At 42.8% G+C, this 21,867-nt stretch overlaps 3 protein-coding genes across 5 annotated transcripts; 1 reads left to right on the top strand and 2 right to left on the bottom strand.

Moving 5' to 3' along the window:
• Window positions 1-5,260: 5,260 nt before the first annotated feature.
• LOC307079870 (chemokine-like protein TAFA-2) lies at window positions 5,261-9,040 on the bottom strand (the record flags this gene model as incomplete). Its single annotated transcript, XM_079742374.1, has 4 exons — window positions 5,261-5,272; window positions 6,962-7,086; window positions 7,515-7,688; window positions 8,923-9,040. 4 exons carry the CDS (start codon window positions 9,038-9,040, stop codon window positions 5,261-5,263), a joined length of 429 nt encoding a protein of 142 aa, XP_079598500.1.
• A 1,635-nt stretch (window positions 9,041-10,675) lies between these two features.
• On the bottom strand, window positions 10,676-18,246 carry LOC307079348 (NEDD8-activating enzyme E1 catalytic subunit-like). Of its 3 annotated transcripts, none has more exons than XM_079741611.1 (18): window positions 18,219-18,246; window positions 18,079-18,117; window positions 17,077-17,200; window positions 16,513-16,593; window positions 15,533-15,615; window positions 15,304-15,384; window positions 15,156-15,199; window positions 14,989-15,053; window positions 14,731-14,886; window positions 14,456-14,558; window positions 14,250-14,360; window positions 12,474-12,527; window positions 12,315-12,351; window positions 12,140-12,221; window positions 11,625-11,725; window positions 11,462-11,525; window positions 11,170-11,224; window positions 10,676-11,080 (listed from the first exon to the last, which is right to left on the bottom strand). In XM_079741611.1, the coding sequence occupies exons 1-18, from the start codon at window positions 18,236-18,238 to the stop codon at window positions 10,992-10,994; spliced, it is 1,389 nt and encodes a 462-aa protein (XP_079597737.1). In that variant the 5' UTR covers window positions 18,239-18,246; the 3' UTR covers window positions 10,676-10,991. The 3 variants fall into 3 exon arrangements, with proteins under 3 accessions (XP_079597737.1, XP_079597739.1, XP_079597738.1); XM_079741613.1 differs by having other exon boundaries at window positions 18,041-18,117; window positions 18,219-18,236; XM_079741612.1 differs by lacking the exon at window positions 18,079-18,117.
• A 145-nt stretch (window positions 18,247-18,391) lies between these two features.
• On the top strand, window positions 18,392-21,822 carry LOC307079351 (PRA1 family protein 3-like). The gene is made up of 3 exons (XM_079741617.1): window positions 18,392-18,697; window positions 19,229-19,446; window positions 20,314-21,822. Exons 1-3 carry the CDS (start codon window positions 18,519-18,521, stop codon window positions 20,487-20,489), a joined length of 573 nt encoding a protein of 190 aa, XP_079597743.1. The 5' UTR covers window positions 18,392-18,518; the 3' UTR covers window positions 20,490-21,822.
• Window positions 21,823-21,867: the final 45 nt, after the last annotated feature.

Here is a 21,867-nt window from a genome sequence, read left to right as displayed (position 1 = left end):
GGACGCATGAAGATGACCTTCTAAGATTTCTTAGGCTAAATGAATGTCGAGCAAAACGAGTCGTGTCCATTTAACTATTGTATATTGCTTTATTTGCAATCACGCATATTAACAAAGCAAGTATAACCTCTGAGGTGCGGCGCCATGGAACTAGTCTATTACTCTGTAGCCTGGGAAGCTGCCTACAGTTAAAGCAGTCAACATTAATTAATACCAACAGACACACAGTGACAGGCCCAAATAGCCGCACACACACACACACACACCCACACACACATGCACACGCGCGCACGCACACACGCACACACACATACACACACCCACACACACACAAAGGGGAAAAAACAACAACTGTATCTCTATAGAAGGAAAAGGCTGTTAGAAAAATCCATTGCATTTGTGGATGCCCCAGAAATGAGTGCTTTGTAACATGGCTGTACGCTGCACCCAGTCGTTACACACCAGAGACTGCAGCTGACAGGAAACACAGAGGCTTGAGGTTTTTTTCATTGTTCATATCGTAGACTGAAAAATCACTATCCAATCCTTCTGTTGGATTCTGCTCCTGATGGTGGGGGGGAAAACTTCTCTCTGATACAAATGCATGCTGCCTTAAGAACTTATAATTCTCTCTATACTTGCTTGTTTTCTTCTCAGAGCCCGTTCTTCTTATCCGGTTCAGAGTAGAAGTTGGGTGTTTTAATAGGACAACGGGGAGAGGGGCCCCTAAAGCTTTTTCATCTTATCAATCCTACACTTGTTTTCAGCTTAATTTTGTAGATCGCGCACCCCCCATCCTTTCAAGATGGCCGAGTATTAATCACTTCATCTTCCAAAGCGTGCCTCTCGCTTTAATAAAGCCTGTTTGACTGGTCTGAAATATATATAAAAAGGCTAAAGGCCACTGAAGCATTCAGAGCCAGGGGCGCTTTCGTAATAAGTTGCCAGGGGGACATTACCCAACTCTACTGGAGACACACGAGTGAACCTCACCTAATATGTGATGTCATGCTGATAAGAAGCAGCAGCAGGGATGACCTGGAAAAATGAGCCGTGAGGAGGGTGTTATGAATACGGGCACGTTGCGGTGCTGGAGAAACACAAGCATTTGCATAAGACTCAGGAGATTCAAAGGGATGTTGAATGTTACTTAGTTGGGTTTTAATTCAAATGAGCCCTCATTTAAAAAAGGTCTTGCATTCATTTACACATTAGACAGATCCTGCTTGGATAAACTTGTAATTGTTTCAGATGTTACAAACTTTAACAGTCATAAAGCGTTGAGGACCCTGAATTCATGACATAGCCTAAAATTAATTGAATCTAATTGAAAATATGAATAATATTAAAAATATATAGATATTTTGACCATATTTAATCTGGCCTTTACCTATCACAGAATATCGATAATGAGTTCCACCACATTATCAATATTATAGATATATCAATTAAACCAGTTAAAGTGTTAATCTTTAAAATTATGATAAAAAAAACATCAGGGTTGAGAAGGTGGAATATGTTTGGCTTGAAAACAGTTGATAATAAATGGGCCCATTTTATGGTGGTGGAGAAAAGCAGTTGTATAAGCAGTTGTATAAGTCCCAGGGGTGCAGAGGGTTTGTAATGTAATCTTGTTATGTTTAATTCAAATAAGACCTCATTTAAAAAAGACCAGCATTCCTTTTTACATTTAATCTGTCTTGGGTTGATCAAAGTGTGATGCTCTCAGACGATCTGTTACAAACACGTAAAGACCATCACAGTATAAGTACATATATCAACTGCATGTATACAATGTATAGCAAAATGGTTATTTAAAAACAGCTGCTATCGCACTTTGTGTAGCGCATAGAAGCCGGACCCATTCAACACAGATCCACAATTCACAGTGAATTCATCCTGTTAAGCCACGACAACCTTGTCTGACTCTGAAGGATCGCCACAAGTTTGTAATTCCTTGAAAGTCGTTCTTATCAACTCCTAAATCAACCGCGAGGAACGCCGTGGGAATCTCAGAGCGTCTATCTCGATCTTAAATGGGAATAAGTGAATCCAAATAAGTGTCTAAACCAGTGGCAGTGTGGAGCACTAGGGGAGGAATACAGATAGCTAAGCCGACCCTGGGATCCTGCACAAGACATTTATCCGTTAAAAAATTAACCGACAATTAAACTTTAAAATATTTAAGGGAGGCCTGTAAGAGAGCAAAGGAAAACCATCCATAAATCATAGCGCTAAGACTGCGCAGCGACAATAGGCCGACCAAATTGCCTGCCGAGATGTTTGAAACACTAGATTTCCTCCTCTAGGAATCCGTAAACATCATTAACTTATTTTGACAGCACTCCGGGGAAAGCCACCGGCGTATAAGACACTCTGAAGACGCTCCAAACAAAAGTAATATTCAGATATAAAAATGAATGAGCGTTTCCGTGGTGACCTAAAGACGGGTCAATGTGGCCCGCGATGATCCCATTTCCTTATGCCGAGGATCGTGGATGATAGATCGTTGGGATCCATTTTCTGTGTAATGGTAATACTGAGATCGATAGAGACACTGATAAATGCATGGCAGGAATCACACGACAAGCCTGTATGAGGTACAGTGACACTGAGGAACTAATAATAGTGTTCAATAAATTGACCGATTCAGAATATCCTGGTGTGATCGCACGGCTACGATGAGGAGAACGATCTTGGATTATTGATGGTGGTTGGTCACCCTAGAATATATCATTACTACCACTGCCAAGGAGGTTAGGTTTCATCGCATTGCGTCGTCTCTGTACCTGTAGTCAGTGTCGACGACAATACAATTTAATTTAATCTAATCGTTATAATCGAATTGTATTTTGCCCTGTCTGTGTGTCTGTGTGTCTCTCTGTGGGATATCTTAAAAGCTCGAGCACTGATTTGCATCAGATTTGGTGGGTAAATTGGTAAAGGGCCAAAGTGATGAATGTTTCATGCCAATCTAAATAAAAGGGGCATGTCAGTGGGCCTGACGTGTCTGTGAGAGTGAGGTCTCCAAAAGTTGAGCACAGATTGGTCCAAATTTGGTTGGCAGGTTGGTTATGTGCCAAGTAAGACGTGATTCTTCATGCCAGTCAGCCATATGGGGGCATGGACATGAAATATTACAAAAAGGCGCGTAACTTAACATAGATTCACCATCGGCAAAGAAATATCCTTAAACATTTTTCAAGGGTTTATGATTGTTGGGTGACCTCCCCAGCCACGCCCACTTCCGGTTTTCATTAAAATCTCTAAATTTGCCCTCATGGGGTGTCACCAGACTCAGCTCAGAGCAGCCAACCGGCTTCCTCCAATCCAGGCTCACTTCTACCAGGAAGATTTATTGGTGGAGGTCTTTGCATTACTGAGCATCTTTTAATTATCAGAGCACTATTGCGGAATAATTCAAGAAGACAAGAAACATGGCCAACTACTGTCAAGTTGTCCAGGCAAAACGCCCTGGCAAAACAGTCAAAGCGACAGTTGTTGTTGTCGCTTTCAGTTGTTTCTCCATGTAATTATAATTAACAGCGTGCTACATCCCACAAACATAATGCTCCAAACAGCACATTTAAGCGTTATTAAATCTATTCACAGGGGATGGAGGGAGCCGGTGAAAGAGAAGCAATCATATTGTTCTCAAACAGAGGGCCAAGCGTTCTCACCGTAAACGCTTCTTGTTTGTTGTTGCGGTAGCCGGCTACCATTTTGATCAGGAAACGATGTCTCCTGCGTTCCTAGCCTTCTCCCCCAGCTACCACTAAACCCCTCGTCCTCACAACAGGAGCTCAGTTTAGAGAAACAAACAAAAGCATGATGTAAATACTCAGTGCACTGAAGGGGCTCCCTCTCCACTAGCCTCCTCTCCCTCTCTCCCTCTCTCCCTTTCTCCCTGCGATTTGCATTTCAAACAGCCCTTGTTTTGCATTCCACTGCTCTGTGTATGTGTGTGTGTGTGTGTGTGTGTGTGTGTGTGTGTGTGTGTGGGGGGGGGGGGGTGGGGGGGGGATTGTGTGTGTGTGTGTGTGTGTGTGTGTGTGTATGTGTGTGTGTGTGTGTGTGTGGGGGGGGGGATTGTGTGTGTGTGTGTGTGTGTGTGTGTGTGTGTGTGTGTGTGTGGGGGGGGGGGGATTGTGTGTGTGTGTGTGTGTGTGTGTGTGTGTGTGTGTGTGTGTGTGTGTGTGTGTGTGTGGGGGCGGGGGGGGGTTGTGTGTGTGTGTGCTCCTCGCCGTCACAGACGTGCAGGTGGTGGCCTGTCCACTCGTCTAAGTCGACCAAAAACAGATTGCATGTGTGTGTGTGTGTGTGTGTGTGTGTCTGTGTGTGTGTGTGTGTGTGTGTGTGTGTGTGTGTGTATGTGTGTGTTTGCGTGCATGTACACGCTTGTGGTTGTGTCTTTGTGTGTGTGTGTGTGTGTGTGTGTCTGTGTGTGTCTGTGTGTGTGTGTGTGTGTGTGGGTGGTTGTGTGCAAGTGTATTACACACACACACAGTCGCGCAGATTGTCTTTGAGCTTGTGTGTTCCTGCTTGTTTGTGGTAAGAACATCTGGTGAGAGGACCCGGTGTCCCAAACAAAGAAACACATTTCCAAAGTCCCATCACTCCCACCGGTGCCTCTTCTTATTACCGGTAATCAAAAATGTTCGCCATCGCTCCGTTCCAATAAGTCGGGGGAAAGCACATCCAGCGTTCTGAGAGTAGTCCAGAAAGAGAAATCTCTCTTTAAACGTCCTGCCAGTTCCCCCTTCCAAAGCCTGATTGAGTGGCTGGCCACGTGCCGGGCATATCTATGGCTGGAACCACCATGGACTCCTGCCGGCGATGCTGAGCTCAGAGGAGACGCGCCTCGGACCACAGAGGAACCAGAGCGCGCCACTCGAGCCGCCGTCCCGCGGTCGTTCCTTAATAGACTCATCAGACGGCAGCTTCATAACAACGATACAGAAACACACCGAAAGAATGTAAAAGGAAACCGAAGAGGAGGGCGGAGTGGTGGTGGTAGTGACCAGGTACACGTCCCCCGGGGGGGGGGGGGGGCTGATCGATCCGGGCGGATCGGCAGTTTTAGATCCGTCCTGGAGGCCTTGTTGAGAGGAGCTTGTGTTCCTGACGGGGGTGTCGGGTGGGGGCTCCCTGTTGGGTACAGTCTGGTTGTAGTTTGTTGAGACGACGGCAGGGAGTTGAGGCTGACTTGCAGAAGAGTAGAAGCTGACTTGCAGAAGAGTAGAAGCTGAGACCCGTCTCCCTACCGTGCCACCTGGAAAAGGAAGAGAAGAACTTTGAGTTTCATAAACAGGGATATATCTGTTTTTGAGCGACACATTTGTTGAACATATACATTCAGTGGAGTATATATATATTTGGGGGCACACACTTTGAACATCAAACACTTCATTAAGTGCATTCTGCTGAATTTTTTTGGCACCAATTTGTGCCATTTCTGCATTCATTTATTATTTTATGCTGGAGATGTTTTTATTTATGTAAAGGAAACACAACATGCAGGCTCTCAGGCATTCTGTATCACTTTCAAATATTTATTCTCCTGTATGAAATATATATTTTCCTTACTGAGTCTACACACATATAGGCAAGATTTTCTCCTGTGTCCTCTATTGTTCTTTGTCTTTTGGTAAGAGAATTTTGTGTTTGGGGAGTAAAAAAAACTGTTCTAAAGAAAAAAGACCTGCCAATGCCACTGTCAGAGGCATTGTTGCGTCTATGAGTAGCGTAAAAGCACTTCTTTCATGATAACAAATGCTTGATTTTTCAGCTTCCTTCACTGCATCCCCCTAAAATCTATGCGATTGCGTTCATTCATGTATAGGTAGATAGATAGATTTAACCCTGAACCTAAGATTTTAAGTCACATCATATCAATAAACACTCAAAACAATCCACTGTTCTATTCTGATGGTAATACAATCTAGTCCGTCACTGTTGCTGACCGACCCCACAGGATATTGCCAGCTAGCGCTCAAAGATCACATTCCACGCTCGCAAAAAAAGAACAAATGCTGACGCGTGACTTTCTCCTTTAATCGCATTTGGAGGCTAAAAAACAAAGAATACCGTAATTTATCGCCCCTGCTGTCAAATTCAATGACAATGATTGCACCGATTTTCAGTACTCTGCAGTAGGTTGGTTTACATTTTGAGAAACATCTTCATTCATGTTGTTCCTCTTGGCCCTATCATTCAGCAGATTACAGAATTAGGCTCTGCTGAGCCCACTGTGCCTTGCTGAAGAGCAGCAGGGCTCGTACTCTGCCAGTGGGAGCTGGGAACGGTGATTACGGCAGATTGGGGGGAATCTTCTGAACATCAAAGGGCTTACTAAGAGGAGCTTTTGGTGTCGGCCCTATCTTGTTTTGCACTGTATGCTAAGTGCGTTAAACATTAGGCGATATTTATACTGTCGCCTCAAATTATCGGTCCTTAGGCCTTGACATACATATAGATATATATATATATATATATATGTGTGTGGTAGTCGAGTTATATATGAATATATTATACACATATATATGTTTGACATATCTATATATAATTATTTTCTTTTACTGTTCTTATATTTTTCAAATATACCGTATATTCATAAATATATATATTTATCTATTTGTTGTCTTTATTGCATAATTTGTGTTTGACAGGGACGGCACTCAGTAAAACCGTCCTGTAAATGTGTCAGAGGGAGCGGTGACGGCTAGTGACATTTGCAGTCCCGGGGCAGTACAGTAAAACACTCTATGTCAAATAAATGGACATTATGAATACAACTCTTATGGACAGGCGCCAGTGTGTTTGTCTTTTGGTGGCCCTCTGTTTCCATGTCTTGACTGAGGTGTGATGGTCCAGTGCCTTGGCTTTATTGAAAGGCACCTTATAATTATGATTTTTATTATTAATGTCATCATTGGACAGTGGGCCCCAGACGGCCCCTTACCTTGGTGGTCTTCACTTTGTTCCCGGAGATGCAGGACCAGCCGGTGAGGTCGGGGAGAACCCGACACTCCTCATCCGCCAGACACGGCTCCATCCTACACCACCACTTCTGCTGCACAATGGAGGCTGAGGCCCAAGCACGCACATACACATACACACACGCAGGAACACACACACACAAACATGCAGGCACCAACACACGTTTTTTTTGTACATGTATTTAAAGATTAATCCAAAATCAATACCAACATTTCAATCATATCTTCAAACTACTGGCTGGTCATTTGACAGCCTCCCCCCCTTGTCCCCTACCCCACTAGACACACACACACACACACACACACACACACACACACACACACACACACACACACACACACACACACACATCTGTGACCTCTAGATGCCTTTAGCATGACGGTCAATGAATAACCCATGTCCCTGCCCCCCTAAAATAAGAAAAATACAGTTTCAAGCTGCTCCTCAGATCATCATCACAGAAGCAGCCTCGGCGGCCGTGCTGGCGGAGGAGTCGGTCTCGTTGGTCGAGTTACCTTCAACACAAGAGGGCGAGGCTCTGGTGGTGCCGGCCACTTGTCCCGGGAAGCAGGAGCACTTGACCGTCTGAGAGCGCTCCTCTATCTGTCTCCGGTTGCAGCAGCGGTGGGCCGCCACCACTTCACAGGTCCCTGTCCTCTGCTCCATCCTCGTCCTCCCCTCTGCCCGCCCTGCCGCCATGTTGGAGGGGGGGGGATAATGACGAGGGCCTGGAATGATCACCTGACCCCCAGCTAATGGCCGATAGATTTGACCACTCAGCAGGTTAAAGAATTCGGGGTTACAGATTTAAGGAATTGCTTGTCCCGGTTAATTTTGACCGGCTCTGAAAGTGAATTTCGGACCCTGGCAAGATTCATCATCATCATCATCATCATCATCATCATCAAGATCATCATCATCAGTATCACCCTGATCATTAGCAACATCATAGTCAGGGATCATACAGCTGTGATGCATTGGCTATTGTCCATTTCCAACCACATCTTCCAAGATGTTAGACTTCTGTTTTTTTCAGAATTAGGCGGGTTCGATTTTGAGTTGTTGTTATGGAGCCACACCGCCCCCATGTGGTTGAAGAGAGAAGCCCAGCCTACGTATGATACGCAGTCGGTCTACTCTACTCTGAAACGGTGCTGAGGGACAGCCTACTCAAGCAGCTGTTGGACCTTTGGAAATGTAATGCTAAACAACGTGTGTTGAATATTTGATAGAGGATACAATCATAACAGGTATTAAAAAACAAACACGAATCAGAAAACGATCAGCTGATGGTGGTTTATAAATGTCTTTAAAATAACATATATACACAAGGGCGTAGGAACCAGGGGGGACGGAGGGGACGTGTCCCCTCCAATATTGGAGACAGGCGCATCTGTCCCACCTAAAAATTATACCGGGGGAGAAAAATATTTTATTTTATTTTGAAAGCGCAACACAGCGTCTTGTCACCGCGTCTTATTCTAAAAAACTGGATGATTGAGCGTGCAATTAAAGAATTTATTTGATATTTATCAGTTCATTACTGCCATTCAAAATGTGTTTTCCTTTACATTTACAAATGTATTTTTTTAGTAGAATAAAATATATTTGTGAATTTTTTCAGTGTAGTTAATTTATGACATTTATGATATTTCTGTTCAAACCATTAACGGATCTGTCAGGTTTCCGCTATGTGTCCCCCCCCCCAATGTTAAACTCATTCCTACGCCCCTGTATATACATATAGCATTACTACAACGCAAATCTCCTGGGGGAACAGTTCAGACAGGTGTCTCCACCTGCTGTCTCCAGCGCTACCACACCTACCACCCATCTTTTACCACCCATCTCCTACAGGGACCAGTACTATGATGACCAGGAGCTGTAATAGGTCCCTCTGGGAGCTGTGTGGTGTGGACCTACCGGTGGGTCCTCGGAGGCCCTGGTTGCCACTGGACACTGCCTCTCCGCAGAGGCTCAGCAGACAGAGAGCCAGCAGGACCCCGTTGAACAGCTCTGTTAACGTGGAGTCAAGCTTCATTGTGCCTGCCAGACACATACATAAATACATATACAGGAAGGTATAGTTAATTTTTAAAGCAAGTAGACCTGTCCTTTGAATGCAATATTGTATTCTCAAAGTTATCTGTATGTATTGTAAAGTTAATGATAAACTGGATTGAATGAAAGATAAGATCTCTCCAAAGAGGAATATTGAACTTAATCATAAATCAGGGTCAATGAAATGATCAGCGTCTGTTTTATCACAGGGTTGGCCTAACACAAACTATAGTTATTGCATTGCATTGATTATTTGATAAGCTTAAAATTGGATTTTGTACAGTAAAGCAATTCACTCTTTGACATTGCACAAAACAAGAAACTCGTATTTTTGTGAAAAAAAGGCATACAAATCACTGTTAATGACGTTGGCCTATTCATAATTAGTAACATACATTAAAGCACAATTTTGAACAGCACCGAATAGAGCAACTAGCCCACATAAGTTAGAAGTCCTTTCTTGGCTCAAGCGGATATTTTTTTAGCCATCAGCATATGCGTCAACTAGGATACAAATCACTTCCAACACATACCTCCTCTGGTCCGATGGATGCAGTTAATAAAAGTACCGCCGTGTTCAAGTTGTGTGACATCCTGTTATCACTCCATACACAACATGACGAGGTGCAGCCCAGCAGGTGGTCTTAGAAGTTCTTCGTGTGTGTGTGTGGTTGTGTGCTCGCGTGTCTGGCGTCTGTGTGTGCGTGCGTGTGTGTGTGTGTGTGTGTGTGTGTGTGTGTGTGTGTGTGTGTGTGTGTGTGTGTGTGTGTGTGTGTGTGTGTGTGTGTGTGTGTGTGAACCGCGGACGGAGACTTGAGACGACGGAAGTGAAGTAGTAATCCAAGTACGCACACATGAGTTACATACAAAAAACAAAACAAAACGTTTAGATATAAAAGCGTATATGTCCACCCCGGTCAGCGGGATCATTATATAGTGGTGGTGTGTATGAAACACTGTTGATCTGTGATTACAGCACAATCCCTCTGATTTAGCAGCTTCCTCATCTCATCATTGAGAGAAACTTAATCAAGGAAGAAACCATCTGTTTCATAGACTATGCGGCCACTTTCATTATATTTAAGAAGCTTACGTGCGTATTTGGCACGGGGGCGTCCGTTTTATCCGGGTATCACGCAGTGAACAGACGGGTGAGGTGGTGGGGCTATATACGTTCACAACCGCTGACATTACCTAATTGTGTGTTTTTGCTCTTCCATTTCAAAATGGGTTTACCTTGTGCTATATATCTGTGTTTGTAATGTTGGGCTTATTTTGTTTCTCAAATCACACTGGTTTACAACGTTTAAACCTTCTAAATGCTCAAACACTGTGCTTACTACAGAAAAAAATTAACAGATGTTTTATGGGCAGGCTTTACATAATTTAAATAGCAGATTTCTTGTTATGAGGTATTATTAACAAAAAAAACTGGTGTTTCATATTAGTGATCACCTGGTGGTGGTCTTACCTCTGTATATTCAGTCAAGTAGCATGTACCTACGACCATATCAGAAAAGAAAATGCTGTTATAAATAAGTTGTTTAAAGTGAAGTATAGCATCAATAGTTTAATAATATGTTGATAATAAGCAGGCAATATCTGGTGAAGGTCATTTGACATTTGCCATTGTTTTTTATTACATCTTAATGCATGTACACTCATTACATCTTATTTAATTGACCTTGCGCAAAAGCATGTTTGTGTGAGACAACACAAGACAAGAGAATATATAAAAACCCTACAGAATATTATCAACAAAGTGACTTGTTCGACTTATGTTTTCTAGGATGTCCGTTGGGATCCTGCGAACCAGATCAGTGCATTGGAGAAAGGACCGTGGACACCGTTGTTCATGAGAACCAGCCCCAGGGTCCCTGATGGTCGGGTGCGTGGCGGCTCTTGCGTCGACACCGAGTTGCTCTAAACGTTCAGGGGGTGAAATTGAGCTTGAAAAGAACCGTTTGAGGAGTCGTGACGTCCGCCACCGCTAACTCCTGCCCGTCCGACAGTCCCAGCTCTGTGAAGAGAGACAAACATGGCCGTCAGTGTGTGGGAGTTACGCCGTGCTCCGGTAGGTCGAGGATGAACAACGACAGCTCTGTTTACCTTTCAGGGTTTTGCAGAGATTGGGCCGCGTCCGCTCCTCAATGGATTTGACAGACTGAGGGAAGATAAAAGAGCATGTGACACTTCTGGTTCTCCATTTAAATATGTGAAGGGCTGGTTAACTGTCGCAACGTCACATCGCACTGACCGCTGCCATATTGGGAGCATAGGAGCATGAGAACGTTTCTATGTTGGTAGTGAATCTTTTTTGGTTGTTGATTTAGAAAACAAATCTTGACACATTGTTATGTACAAGCCACTGTTTTTTTCAGGAACATGTTTGTAACATTACCTGTAAATATAACGTCTTGTTTTTCCCTTCAAGGGTCGTGGTGATGGCTGGGGACTTCATTTGTCTGGAGAAACAAAATCATGGTTTGAACCTAACTTTTTTTTTTTTTTTAAATCATATTAGCTCAAGAACATCAGTTCCTCTGTCGGACGGGGAGACTCACAAGGAGGAACTCTCCGTCAGATACTCCAGCACTTCCTGTAGTTTTGCGGAGGGTGGAAACTGAAGGTCTTGAGGCACCTGGCTGCAGGCTGAGCAGTTGTCCTGCCAATCACAACCAGGAAGGAAAATTCCTTCATGTATCAAGTACGCCAAAACAGAAAAGTGAAGTTCATACAGTCAGTTTAACTTTCGACAGAGAAGTTTGAACGGTGAGGACGAGACTATGACCTAGCTGGCAGGCCTGACATTTCCCTTCCCTCATGTGAACCCTGCATTGGGCTGTAGCTCACAGCTGGCTAAGGCGCCGTGTCACTTCTGCATGATCCACTCACAGTCTGCATATGGAAGGTCATGTTTTACTTGGAAACGCATCATATTAAGGAATTAACATCAGCTTCAGCCTAAAGGTCATTTAACCTGTCTATGAGTCGACAAAAGCAGACAATCAGGAGGAAATAAGCTGCAGCAGTGCGCTCTCGCTCAACACAGTGTGATACTTGTTATATTTCAACAAACCTTCCGCTCAGCCTCAAATGTGTAGGAGTACAAGCCGTCCACATCGTTGAAGACCAGGTAATTATTCAAAGGAATATATGCGCTGCAAAAATGAAATGAACACAATCAAATATTGAATACTGACGTTTGTGGCGAGAAGTAAAAATGAATAATCATAAGTAACGGTTGTACAGACCTTGATGCAATTTTAAACACTTCTGTGGCACAGGCAGCTAGAAAAAAACAACAATTAAAAAAGAGGAGTTACTTCCCCCTACGTTTAATCCACTCTAGTCATCAGATTGTAGACAGAGAAGGGCAGAGGTGAGTAATGTGATGATGCAGGCTGCCATACCAGCGATGACAGCGTTGGTGGAGGCCACGGCAGGGATGATCCGCTTCACCACGCCTGGGGCACAAGAGGAGTTATGCTTCATATTGCCCAAACTATTAGTGGCATCCGAAAGCAAGGAGCGCTGTACCAACTCTAGACACTAACATCATGGAGGGACCAGCTAGCTAAGAATATTAGACTCATTGCTAAAGTATAAAATGACAGGATGCACCATTCAAGTTCTACCACAGAGACCCTATTTAAACAGAGTACTATTTAAGGAAGATAGTCAAGACCATTTTATGCAAGAAAGAATGTATAAAGTTTCAGTTGGAAACATTTTTGGCTGCCAATGGCAGAACTTCGAATGGATCTGTTTTCGCTCAACACATGACTCTCGGTGAGGTCCGTGCCCGTGAACGGAGCGCATGGCTAAGTCTACTGCCAAACCCCTGAGCTCAGCACAGGGAATCAGCTACAGCCGACAATGCCGTGTTAATGTCTAGGTTTCCAGAAAGCCTAATTTTGCGTCACGTTGTCTTAATTAAGTTGACACGTTGGTGCAATGTGTTTCGCTGGGCAACACTTTGGTTATCACGCTTAGAGACAGAATTATTTTTTGAATCTCTGTCTTTCATCCTCCATTAAACCATGCAGTAGCCAGTTAGTTTCACATAAAGCAGAGAGGGATTAGCGGGGGACCGCCTTGTCTTTACAGACACTTCCATATTTGGAACAAACATGGGAAAGTGTGAATGAAGGCAAGTGTGGTACAACTAATTTTTACATAGAACTCACAGGGAGTGAGGCCCGTTCTCCAGCCAGATGCAGGCTGGTTATTGCATCCCATAACTAGATCAATGAAACGGGCTATATGTCTGTTAAGTTTAGCCTACTGACTTGAGAGTCAGGGCAATTTCAAGAGGAATATTGTTCAATGCAGGAAGAGGTTTGAAGCATTAATTGTCTCAGTGACTGAACAGAATGATACCACGTCTTTTTTTGTCTTGATTGGTGTTGAGCACAACAGTTTTTCAGACGGGATCTGCACATTTTCAAGTTGATTGGTGGGTCACAGATCTCGTTTTAGGAGCAGAAACCGTCCAGTTCGGATTGCTGGCTGGTTGACCGGTGCATCCCTAAAAGACGCTTTAAAGACTACAGACAAATTTTACGCAATTTGCAATGGCTCACTCGGCTAAGAAATGAATATAAAAAAATGCAACTAATTGTGACCCAATCAACCTGGGGGGTGTTTCAGATGGCTCAGCCTCCCATGGCTTGAGTCAGGTGACACGTTGTGCTCTGTATCACTATGCTCAACTTCTGCAATCAACCGGTGTTAACATCCCCACCTTGGACATTGGTCTAAAAAGCCCTATACGCTGAGTCTTGCAACCAAGAATGTTACAAGACCCTTTTCAAAGATGTGTCAGTTTTGGAAAAACACAGGTGTTGCTCATAACATTATAAGGGGTTTGCTGCTTTTATGCACTACGGCAAGGGGAGTTTAGTTTACTAACCTTGCCCGGGTACAAAAGATGAGCAGACTTATAAGTTGTGTTATGAGCGACACTTGTGTTTGTCCTTAGTTGACGCTTCTAATTAAGGGGCTTCTCATCTCATTGACCTTCTCATCTTCATCTGCATTTGTTATTTTCAAAATGTGTTCAACAAATATTTTTGATCATGACATTACATTGTGCAGCAGTGGACTGATGTACAATAGCTTCTCAGCATAAACCAACGGCTCTAAAAGGCGAGCCGGAGTAGACTAGTGTGGGAGGTGGTTCTCACCCTGTGTTAGTCTGTAGGTCACTCCTGTGATGCTGAACTGGGCGGCTCGCTCCTCTGCTCTCTCAAACACCCACTGGATGTGCTCTGGGTTATCACCATCTAACGTGTTATCTGTAACAAAAAGAAACAGCAGGTTTGCCGGTATTTATGCATGCAGGTATGTCATGCTTTGATATATAACCCTAGTATACTGTATAATTCCTCACCTCCAAAGGGCTTCTCTTTAGGCCACTGAATCATCCTGCCATACTCAACGCAGTGCTCCGGCAGCCGCGGCATCGAGGCAATAGTGCACATGGGGAAATTTATCTGAGGAGGGTAAAACAGAAACAGACCCAGAAGCATTTCAGATTGTGCATTTAGTATTTCTGGGAAAAAGACAAAGATAGGATTTTGATAAACGTATACAGTAAAAACGTGGACACCCAACGATTGGCGGTATAGGTAGTTACGATGAGGCCGTGGTGTGAGCGAGCGGTACCTGTGGAGGGTACAGCTCCAGGGTACAGTCGATGCATGCAGTCATGCCCGGCAGGATGACACGGGCGTTGCCCTTGAAGCCTTCGGTGCCGCCGTCAATGAGCGGGATGATAGAGCTGGGATCCAGAACCCCGTCTTCGTATATCAGGATGGAGATCTAGGCCGACATGCACAGCAGGTTAATGGAAGGTTCTACTTGACCTATGCATGTACTTTAGACATGCAGACAACACCAAAATCATAGCAGAGCCATCCGTACCAGCATCCCGTTCATCCAACGCCTGGCAATGATGGAATCCAGCCCACAGACGATGATGTGGAACTCTAGGAATGGATGGAATCAAGAAGTAAGACGCTTCAAAAGTCAGTTTTCCATTTTTTGCATTGGTAGACACAAAAGTAATCTTGGAATAGACATTCACCTACGTTTATAAAACGACGTGTCGAAATCTTGAATTTTGTTGAAATGTCTGCACGTTGTTAAGAACAATGGTAGATGATCGTCACGGCATTGACGGACACACATCACGTATCTGTCGTTCGTGTCAAACATGCTGGAGTTGTTAAAGGATACGGCACGACTTTGCATCCTGGGACTCTATGGTTGATGAAGTCAGCGGCCACATCCGCCTTTGGCCGTCCAATGTCTTTGGGCCTGAACCAATGACGTGAACAAAACCACTTAGCAGGAAATTAACACTGTTTACATATGATGACTTTCTACCGCTTTAGTGACGTATGTTTTAATTTTATTTAGACAAATATGTTCTGAGGTTAATTCACGTTGTAAAAGATAATTGTACCTGAAAAGAAACTGCCTGTTGAGGTTTGAGAGATCAATAGTGTCCATGTCAACGACGTGGATGAGGCGAAACCCAGACAACGCCTAAATCAAGCACAGTGTAAGTGTATTCAGTAGAGTATTCATAAGTGTATACCAGTGGTATTCACTATTTTTTTCAGGAGAGCCGCACTGACAGGACAAAGTCAACAGGAGAGCCATTTTTACCGCAAAGTATCAAAACCTATGAATCCAGTCACACATAAGTATGCCTGCTTATTAATATGTCATCCCTGAAGCGGTGTTTCCCACAGACTTTTATGAAACTGTGGAGGGAACCCAGTCCTTAGGGGGGATCGGGGGCATGCTCCCCTGGAAGAAAATTTGGTATCTTTTACACTGGGTCACATAATATGGAAGCTATTGAATAAGTTAATAAGAATAAGTCCATCCAAGAGCACATTCTCTCTTGTTATGCAGGAAACCCACCAATCTGGCAACCCTGCTGCCAGTCAGGGAGCAAGTTTAAATATATTTTCTAGTCTAGGCTATATTTCCACCATGTAATGCCGCAGTTGATTTATTTTTTAATTAATTGTTTGTAAGAGAGCAGCCACATTAGTTTTTTTTAACAGGTTTTATGTTATATATCTGCTTGTTCTGATATTTTTTTAAATATCTGTATTCACTGCATGATCATATAACAGTATATTTTTACTGCCATGCGAGCCGCAAATAGAGGAGCCGCGCAACGATTACCGCTGGTGTATACAGTAGAGTATTCATTAATGTATACAGTAGATAATTCATTAGTGTATACAGTAGAGTATTCATTAGTGTATAAAGTAGAGTATTCATTAATGTACACAGTAGAAAATTCATTAGTGTATACAGTAGAGTATTCATTAGTGTATACAGTAGAGTATTCATTAGTGTATACAGTAGAGTATTCATTAGTGTATACAGTAGAGTATTCATAAGTGTATTATGTAAAATTCCTACCAGATTTTTAAGAAGTTCACATCCAAGTCCACCAGCTCCGATGACCAAAATCTTGCACGTATCCAACAGAAACTGTAATGACTGAAAAATGTGTCATTATAATTTAAAAACATTGATCAACATACACCATTTCATAAATTAAAAGGCTCTATCTCAAGTCTGTATTGTTCAATCACTGTAGCTTTTTTACCACCAAAATTATCACCATCACCAGAAAGAAGGCAATCCTAACTAGATGAAAAGCTTTCATTTTGGAATAGTGTAGAAATGTAACATTCATGTGTGAAATGCAACCACGTGAAAGTAGCTAATGTGACACCATTAACAACCTTCATCATCAACTGTTAAATATAAAATAATATGAAATGGGAACATCTCTAATTGACCAAAGATAATGGCCCTGCGGCGGGGTGTAAAAAAACTAATACATGACATACCCTAAAGAGCCATTTGGTTAAATGAAACAAAGTAGAAGAGTTTAAATATAAACCACAGGTAATGAACCCAACAGTAAGAAAGCCCTTAGTATGGGCGTATACTATGCACATCTTAGGTATTCGTCACCTCAGTACTTGGCTCAAAGTCGGGATGGGTAAATGGGCCAGGTCTCTCCAGGAACTTCCTCACATGGCTCCATCGGCCATGCCAGTCACAAGCACTGTCCTTGTGTGCACTATCAACAGCCATTCTACACAGGTAGCACATCACAACACCCAAGACATTGTTCTCGGCTGTTGATCCAATGCAATAAATGCTCTCTGCTTTTCTCACTATGAAATGTGTGTGTAATTCATCCAATAAATCTAGAATTACTATATTAGCGACTTTATGGAATTGCCTAATTGCATTTGATGTAAATCTAAATCGAACAAACTAGTAACTAGGACGATTAAGCACCCTGCTTTATAACAGTCTGACTCAGTCTGGTGATGAGTCTGGGACATTTCAGTTTATTTTCGATATCCAATATGGGTTCTTCGATTACCAAATTCAAATATCGGGATGGGTGGTCGCTACCCAAATTAACGCCACCGCTTAATCTGCAAAGCGCATGCTCATATCCTTCGCGACGCAAATCGGACATTGAAAATCGACGGTCGCAGAGCAAAATACATCCGGACTATTGGATAGAATGACAACCAATCAGAGAAACGGAACGTGTGACACATCGGAGGCAGCCATCTTCTTTGTTTATGAAACTCTGTACGTACAGACATCAATAGTGTAATATCAAACCCGCCCAAAACTAGATAAACGGTGTTGATTGGCCCGACCCAGGCCCGGTTGAATGGAAATCTGTGTGAACGGATGGGGGCCAGACGCATTTGCCAGACAAATAAAACATGAGCTCGCAGATTGACCTGGTTCCAAGGCTAGCTATATTGTATTTAAATACTGAATTATGATAATTATGCTCGACTGTTTTTCGGTTTCATTGGTCTCTATATTATCTGGTTAAACCTGGGACATCATGGCCAGTGTTCACATCGCCTGACCCGGCAGACGCTGCATAATGTGCATCGCAAACCTGCTGCTAGAGACCTCGATTTAGCATTCGTCACTAACTTCTCAGTCAGGTCCTCTATTCGCCTTCTTTTCGTCTCCCTGAAAGGAGAATAAAAGAGGTCGGACATGTGATTGGTTTTTTGGTCATATGTCAGAATAAAGATATGCTTAATCAACGTTGTTTGTCCATTGAAACTTACGGCTCCTCAGCATCCGCCATACTTTCACGGTCCCATGTCCTCGATGACAGTCCAAAGCGTTTGTGAGCGTCAATACTGCGGTGTAAATACTGGATTCCAGCGCCATGGCACACAGGCTGCGCAGCGTGGAAAAGTCACGCAACAATGATTCCCAGAAACATTGGCAAGGGGTTCTCACCTGGGTTGCCAGTGTCGTGATAAACTCCCCTAAAGCAAAGGGCTTTGGTGCCTTTCTCATCACATCCCTGATCAGCTGACCTGTCAAAACATCCAACACGCAGTGCTAGTGAACACCTAGCAATGGCGAGTATGGAGCTAGCCCCCCTCAGACCGTGGGATGATTTCTTCCCTGGAACTGACCGTTTCGCTAAACCTGACTTCAGAGATCTGACCAAATGGAACAACAGAGTGATCAGCAACTTGCTGTACTACCAGACCAACTATTTCGCTGTGGCCATTGTCGTTTTCATAATTGTGGGGTAAGTTCTGGAGGAATGCTACCATTGGCTAATTAGCTTAGCCTCACAGCATCTAGCTCTGGGCGTATTCAACTTGGCAGCATCGCCATCGGTTCCGACTCACACAGATGTCAGGCGTCTATGATCAGTTCCAATATGGTTATTTGCTGCAGCATCGTGGCTTGATATGTCTTGGTTGCTTTTCTACATGCGTAGACATCAGCGTCCGTTTGTTAGGCTCTTTTTTTTTGATGTAGTGTTACAGCACATCTTCATTGTTTTAAGTCGTCACATAACGATTATGGGACACGATTTACAAGATTAGATGATAGCTCTCAGTACTAACGTCAAAAGTTAATCATGAATAGCGTTATTTTCAACATGGTTTAACTTAGGCAATAGTTGGGCATGTGTTGTAGAACTAATTTAGGCCTTCTTGTGGCCGGCCATGTACGGTTTCACATGACATTAAATATAGGATTGTACATCGACAAACGACAGGTTGTGCTATTCTTGCATTCACATTGAGTTTCTCTTTGCTATTCCCCAAAGGTTTCTTAATCCCTTCGGCATGTTTCTGGGCGGATTTGTGGTGTCCCTGGTCTTCATGGGATCGGTCTGGGCCGGAGAGAACAAGACCATCATCAAGAACTTCAAGAAGAAGAACCCAACTCTGTTTATGGCTGCTGTGTTGGGCACCAGCTATTTCCTGTTGTCTCTGTGTGGCGGAGTCATGGTCTTCATCTTCGGAATCACCTTCCCCTTGTTGTGTGAGTGTCACAGTGAAAGACACTTTGAATGTAGAATGCAAACCCAACGTTTTACAACCAATGCCCAAATCACCCTTCCTGATCAAGTCAACACATATCCTTTCTGTCTTTTCATAAATTGGGGGAATAGGCAAATGTAATCAATAATCACAAATGGCCCTCAAAATTTACCAAATTCCTTTGCATAGTTATGCCTTGCTTTGGCCTTACATTTTTCATGCAGGCCTCATAGGTAGTATACAGTTGGAGTGGAAAAGTGCAAACTAAAAATTGCATAGCCTATATGTTACATTTTAAAATTGAAGAGAAAAGTGACCCACATAGCTGATATGTGCGTTATACATATGTATGCACTCTTTACATCTCATTCATATTCACTGCTAGGCAGAGAATGAGTTGACACATTCTCTCGCTGCCTGAGTCATGCCTGCTATAGAACATGTTACCCTTACCCTAAATTCCAACAATGTCTGCTTTGTTCTCTGAGTTAGCTAACGAAGGGCTTGATTCTTTAAAAACAACCTCACCAGTCAGCAGCTGTAGCCTTGTAGCGAGAAGGCTGGGCACCGGCACTGCCCAGCCGCTCCCAGGGAGCTTAGCCGCTACTGTGTGTGTGTGTTGACGTTGCTATGGACTGTTGATTCGGACACTCTACTACATTTAATGAATGATCTCATGTGTTCAGTATCTCTCTCACGAGGGATTCAACTTTGACCCCTTGTTTGCTTAAATTTGAGCTCTAATTGTAATGTGATCCTTCTGAATATTTAGTTTTCATGGTATGCAGACGTGGCTTTTGGAATCGAACCATCAATACATTTGGATTTTGTATTGTAACAAGTGCAATAATGACGTGTTGTGTCCTAGTGATCCTGATCCATGGTTCGCTGAGACTTCGCAACATGAAGAACCGGATGGAGAACAAGATTGAGGGTGTAGGCCTGAAGAAGTCCCCCATGGGTGTCATCCTGGACCTTTTGGACCAACAGGAAGAGAAGATGAACAAAATCCAGGATTTCATCGAGGGAAAGCTGAAGGATTAACGGAAGACGACTGGATCTCAGGATGGATTGTTGATCGAGTGCAATGCCACGTGCTGATTGGTTTAAAAAAGAGTCCTCTAGAATTGTATTCCATTTGCTTTTTGCTTCCTGCTTTCATTGAGTTAGTCATTTTGTGTAAGCTCCTATGTATACGCAAATACACAGGTGTGGTGTACAAATATTTAAGGACTGCATGCCATTTGGACGTTCAGAGACCATATGAAGGGTCGTTAGAGAAAGGGAGGATCCCTGTGTTATTTGTGTGACCAAAATGATTTTCAAAACCAAATTTTGTTGAACATATTTGCTCTTATTTGTGGTGATTGTGCAATATTCCACAGGCTATTTAAACATTATTTATTTGAGTAATGTAAAGCTGCAGGACTGATGCTATATATTTTGCATGATGAGGCTAATGGATATATGTAAACTGCGCAAAGCAGCATAAAAATGTGCTTGACACTTTTCCTTTCATGCAGTAAAACCATATTTGACTGAATGATGGGTGGCCCAATCCCAATGATTTATCAAATACTACAAAACAAAATGAGCAATAATTCCTTTCCTGGCAGTTCAGGATCCATATCAGTGGTTGCCCTGCCTATTCTGCTACTTTGAGTTTTGTTTTACGTAACATGACACATTTTCTTGATACAAAGCACTCCTGTGCACATAATATTTAGTGCTGACGATGCAGGTTGGTCTAAGTCAAAGCCCTCTAATCAAAGCTATGCAAAACAAAAGTGAATGGCCCCAGCAGCTGGCTATATGGTCATTAAGCCATTGTGTGTAGTGTCTGTTTATCCCTTTCTATTATTGATGCATTATTTTCACAATAGAATTGCCAATTTTTATTGCTACTGCTTAACACCAGGCCTTTTTCTATTGCTTCTAACATATATTCATCCGTTACAATGTGTGCATGCTTACTTCATGACCATGTGTTAAAGGTGTAAACATGATGTATATGGAAGCCAAACATTTGTTTTTTTCTTGTCTGTGTTTCATTTTTTAACAATGCTAATCTAGTGACAAAGCTGGACACAACGCTGTCCTCTATTGGTAATAAAGTGACGTGAAAATAAAGAGTCTTTACAATTTAGTAATGTATAGTATCAAGTCAGGATTTAAGGGTTTTCCTAGCCTAGATACTACAGCTTAGTTATTGTACGTTTGTGTTGAATCTATATAACATTTCTTATAATATTTTGCATAGTATGTACGATTCTGTCAATTATAGTTTTGAATTCGTTTTTTTATTCTTCAAAAAAGCAGTACATTAAATGTCACACAATAACTCAAAAACAAATCAATAAACGGAAACAAGACAACACTCCTCTAACACGTTACTCTGTTATGTGCAAGTCATATCAACAGC

This window comes from Pollachius pollachius (assembly GCF_949987615.1).
Source record: "Pollachius pollachius genome assembly, chromosome: 8".
Lineage (NCBI taxonomy): Eukaryota > Metazoa > Chordata > Actinopteri > Gadiformes > Gadidae > Pollachius > Pollachius pollachius.
Note: the sequence above shows the minus strand (reverse complement) of the source record. Positions and strands in the feature narration are given on the sequence as shown.

What these genes read in the sequence shown, in the direction of transcription:
- LOC307079348 (XM_079741611.1), bottom strand. Translation starts at nt 18,238, where the DNA reads ATGGCGGATGCTGAGGAGCC. An exon ending in GTGAACTTCTTAAAAATCTG is followed by an intron (nt 15,616 to 16,512) that starts GTAGGAATTTTA and finishes TGCTTGATTTAG; the next exon opens with GCGTTGTCTGGGTTTCGCCT. An exon ending in CACCAACGCTGTCATCGCTG is followed by an intron (nt 12,352 to 12,473) that starts GTATGGCAGCCT and finishes GTTTTTTTCTAG; the next exon opens with CTGCCTGTGCCACAGAAGTG.
- LOC307079351 (XM_079741617.1), top strand. Translation starts at nt 18,519, where the DNA reads ATGGCGAGTATGGAGCTAGCCCCCCTCAGACCGTGGGATGATTTCTTC. An exon ending in GTCGTTTTCATAATTGTGGG is followed by an intron (nt 18,698 to 19,228) that starts GTAAGTTCTGGA and finishes TATTCCCCAAAG; the next exon opens with GTTTCTTAATCCCTTCGGCA. An exon ending in AATCACCTTCCCCTTGTTGT is followed by an intron (nt 19,447 to 20,313) that starts GTGAGTGTCACA and finishes GTTGTGTCCTAG; the next exon opens with TGATCCTGATCCATGGTTCG.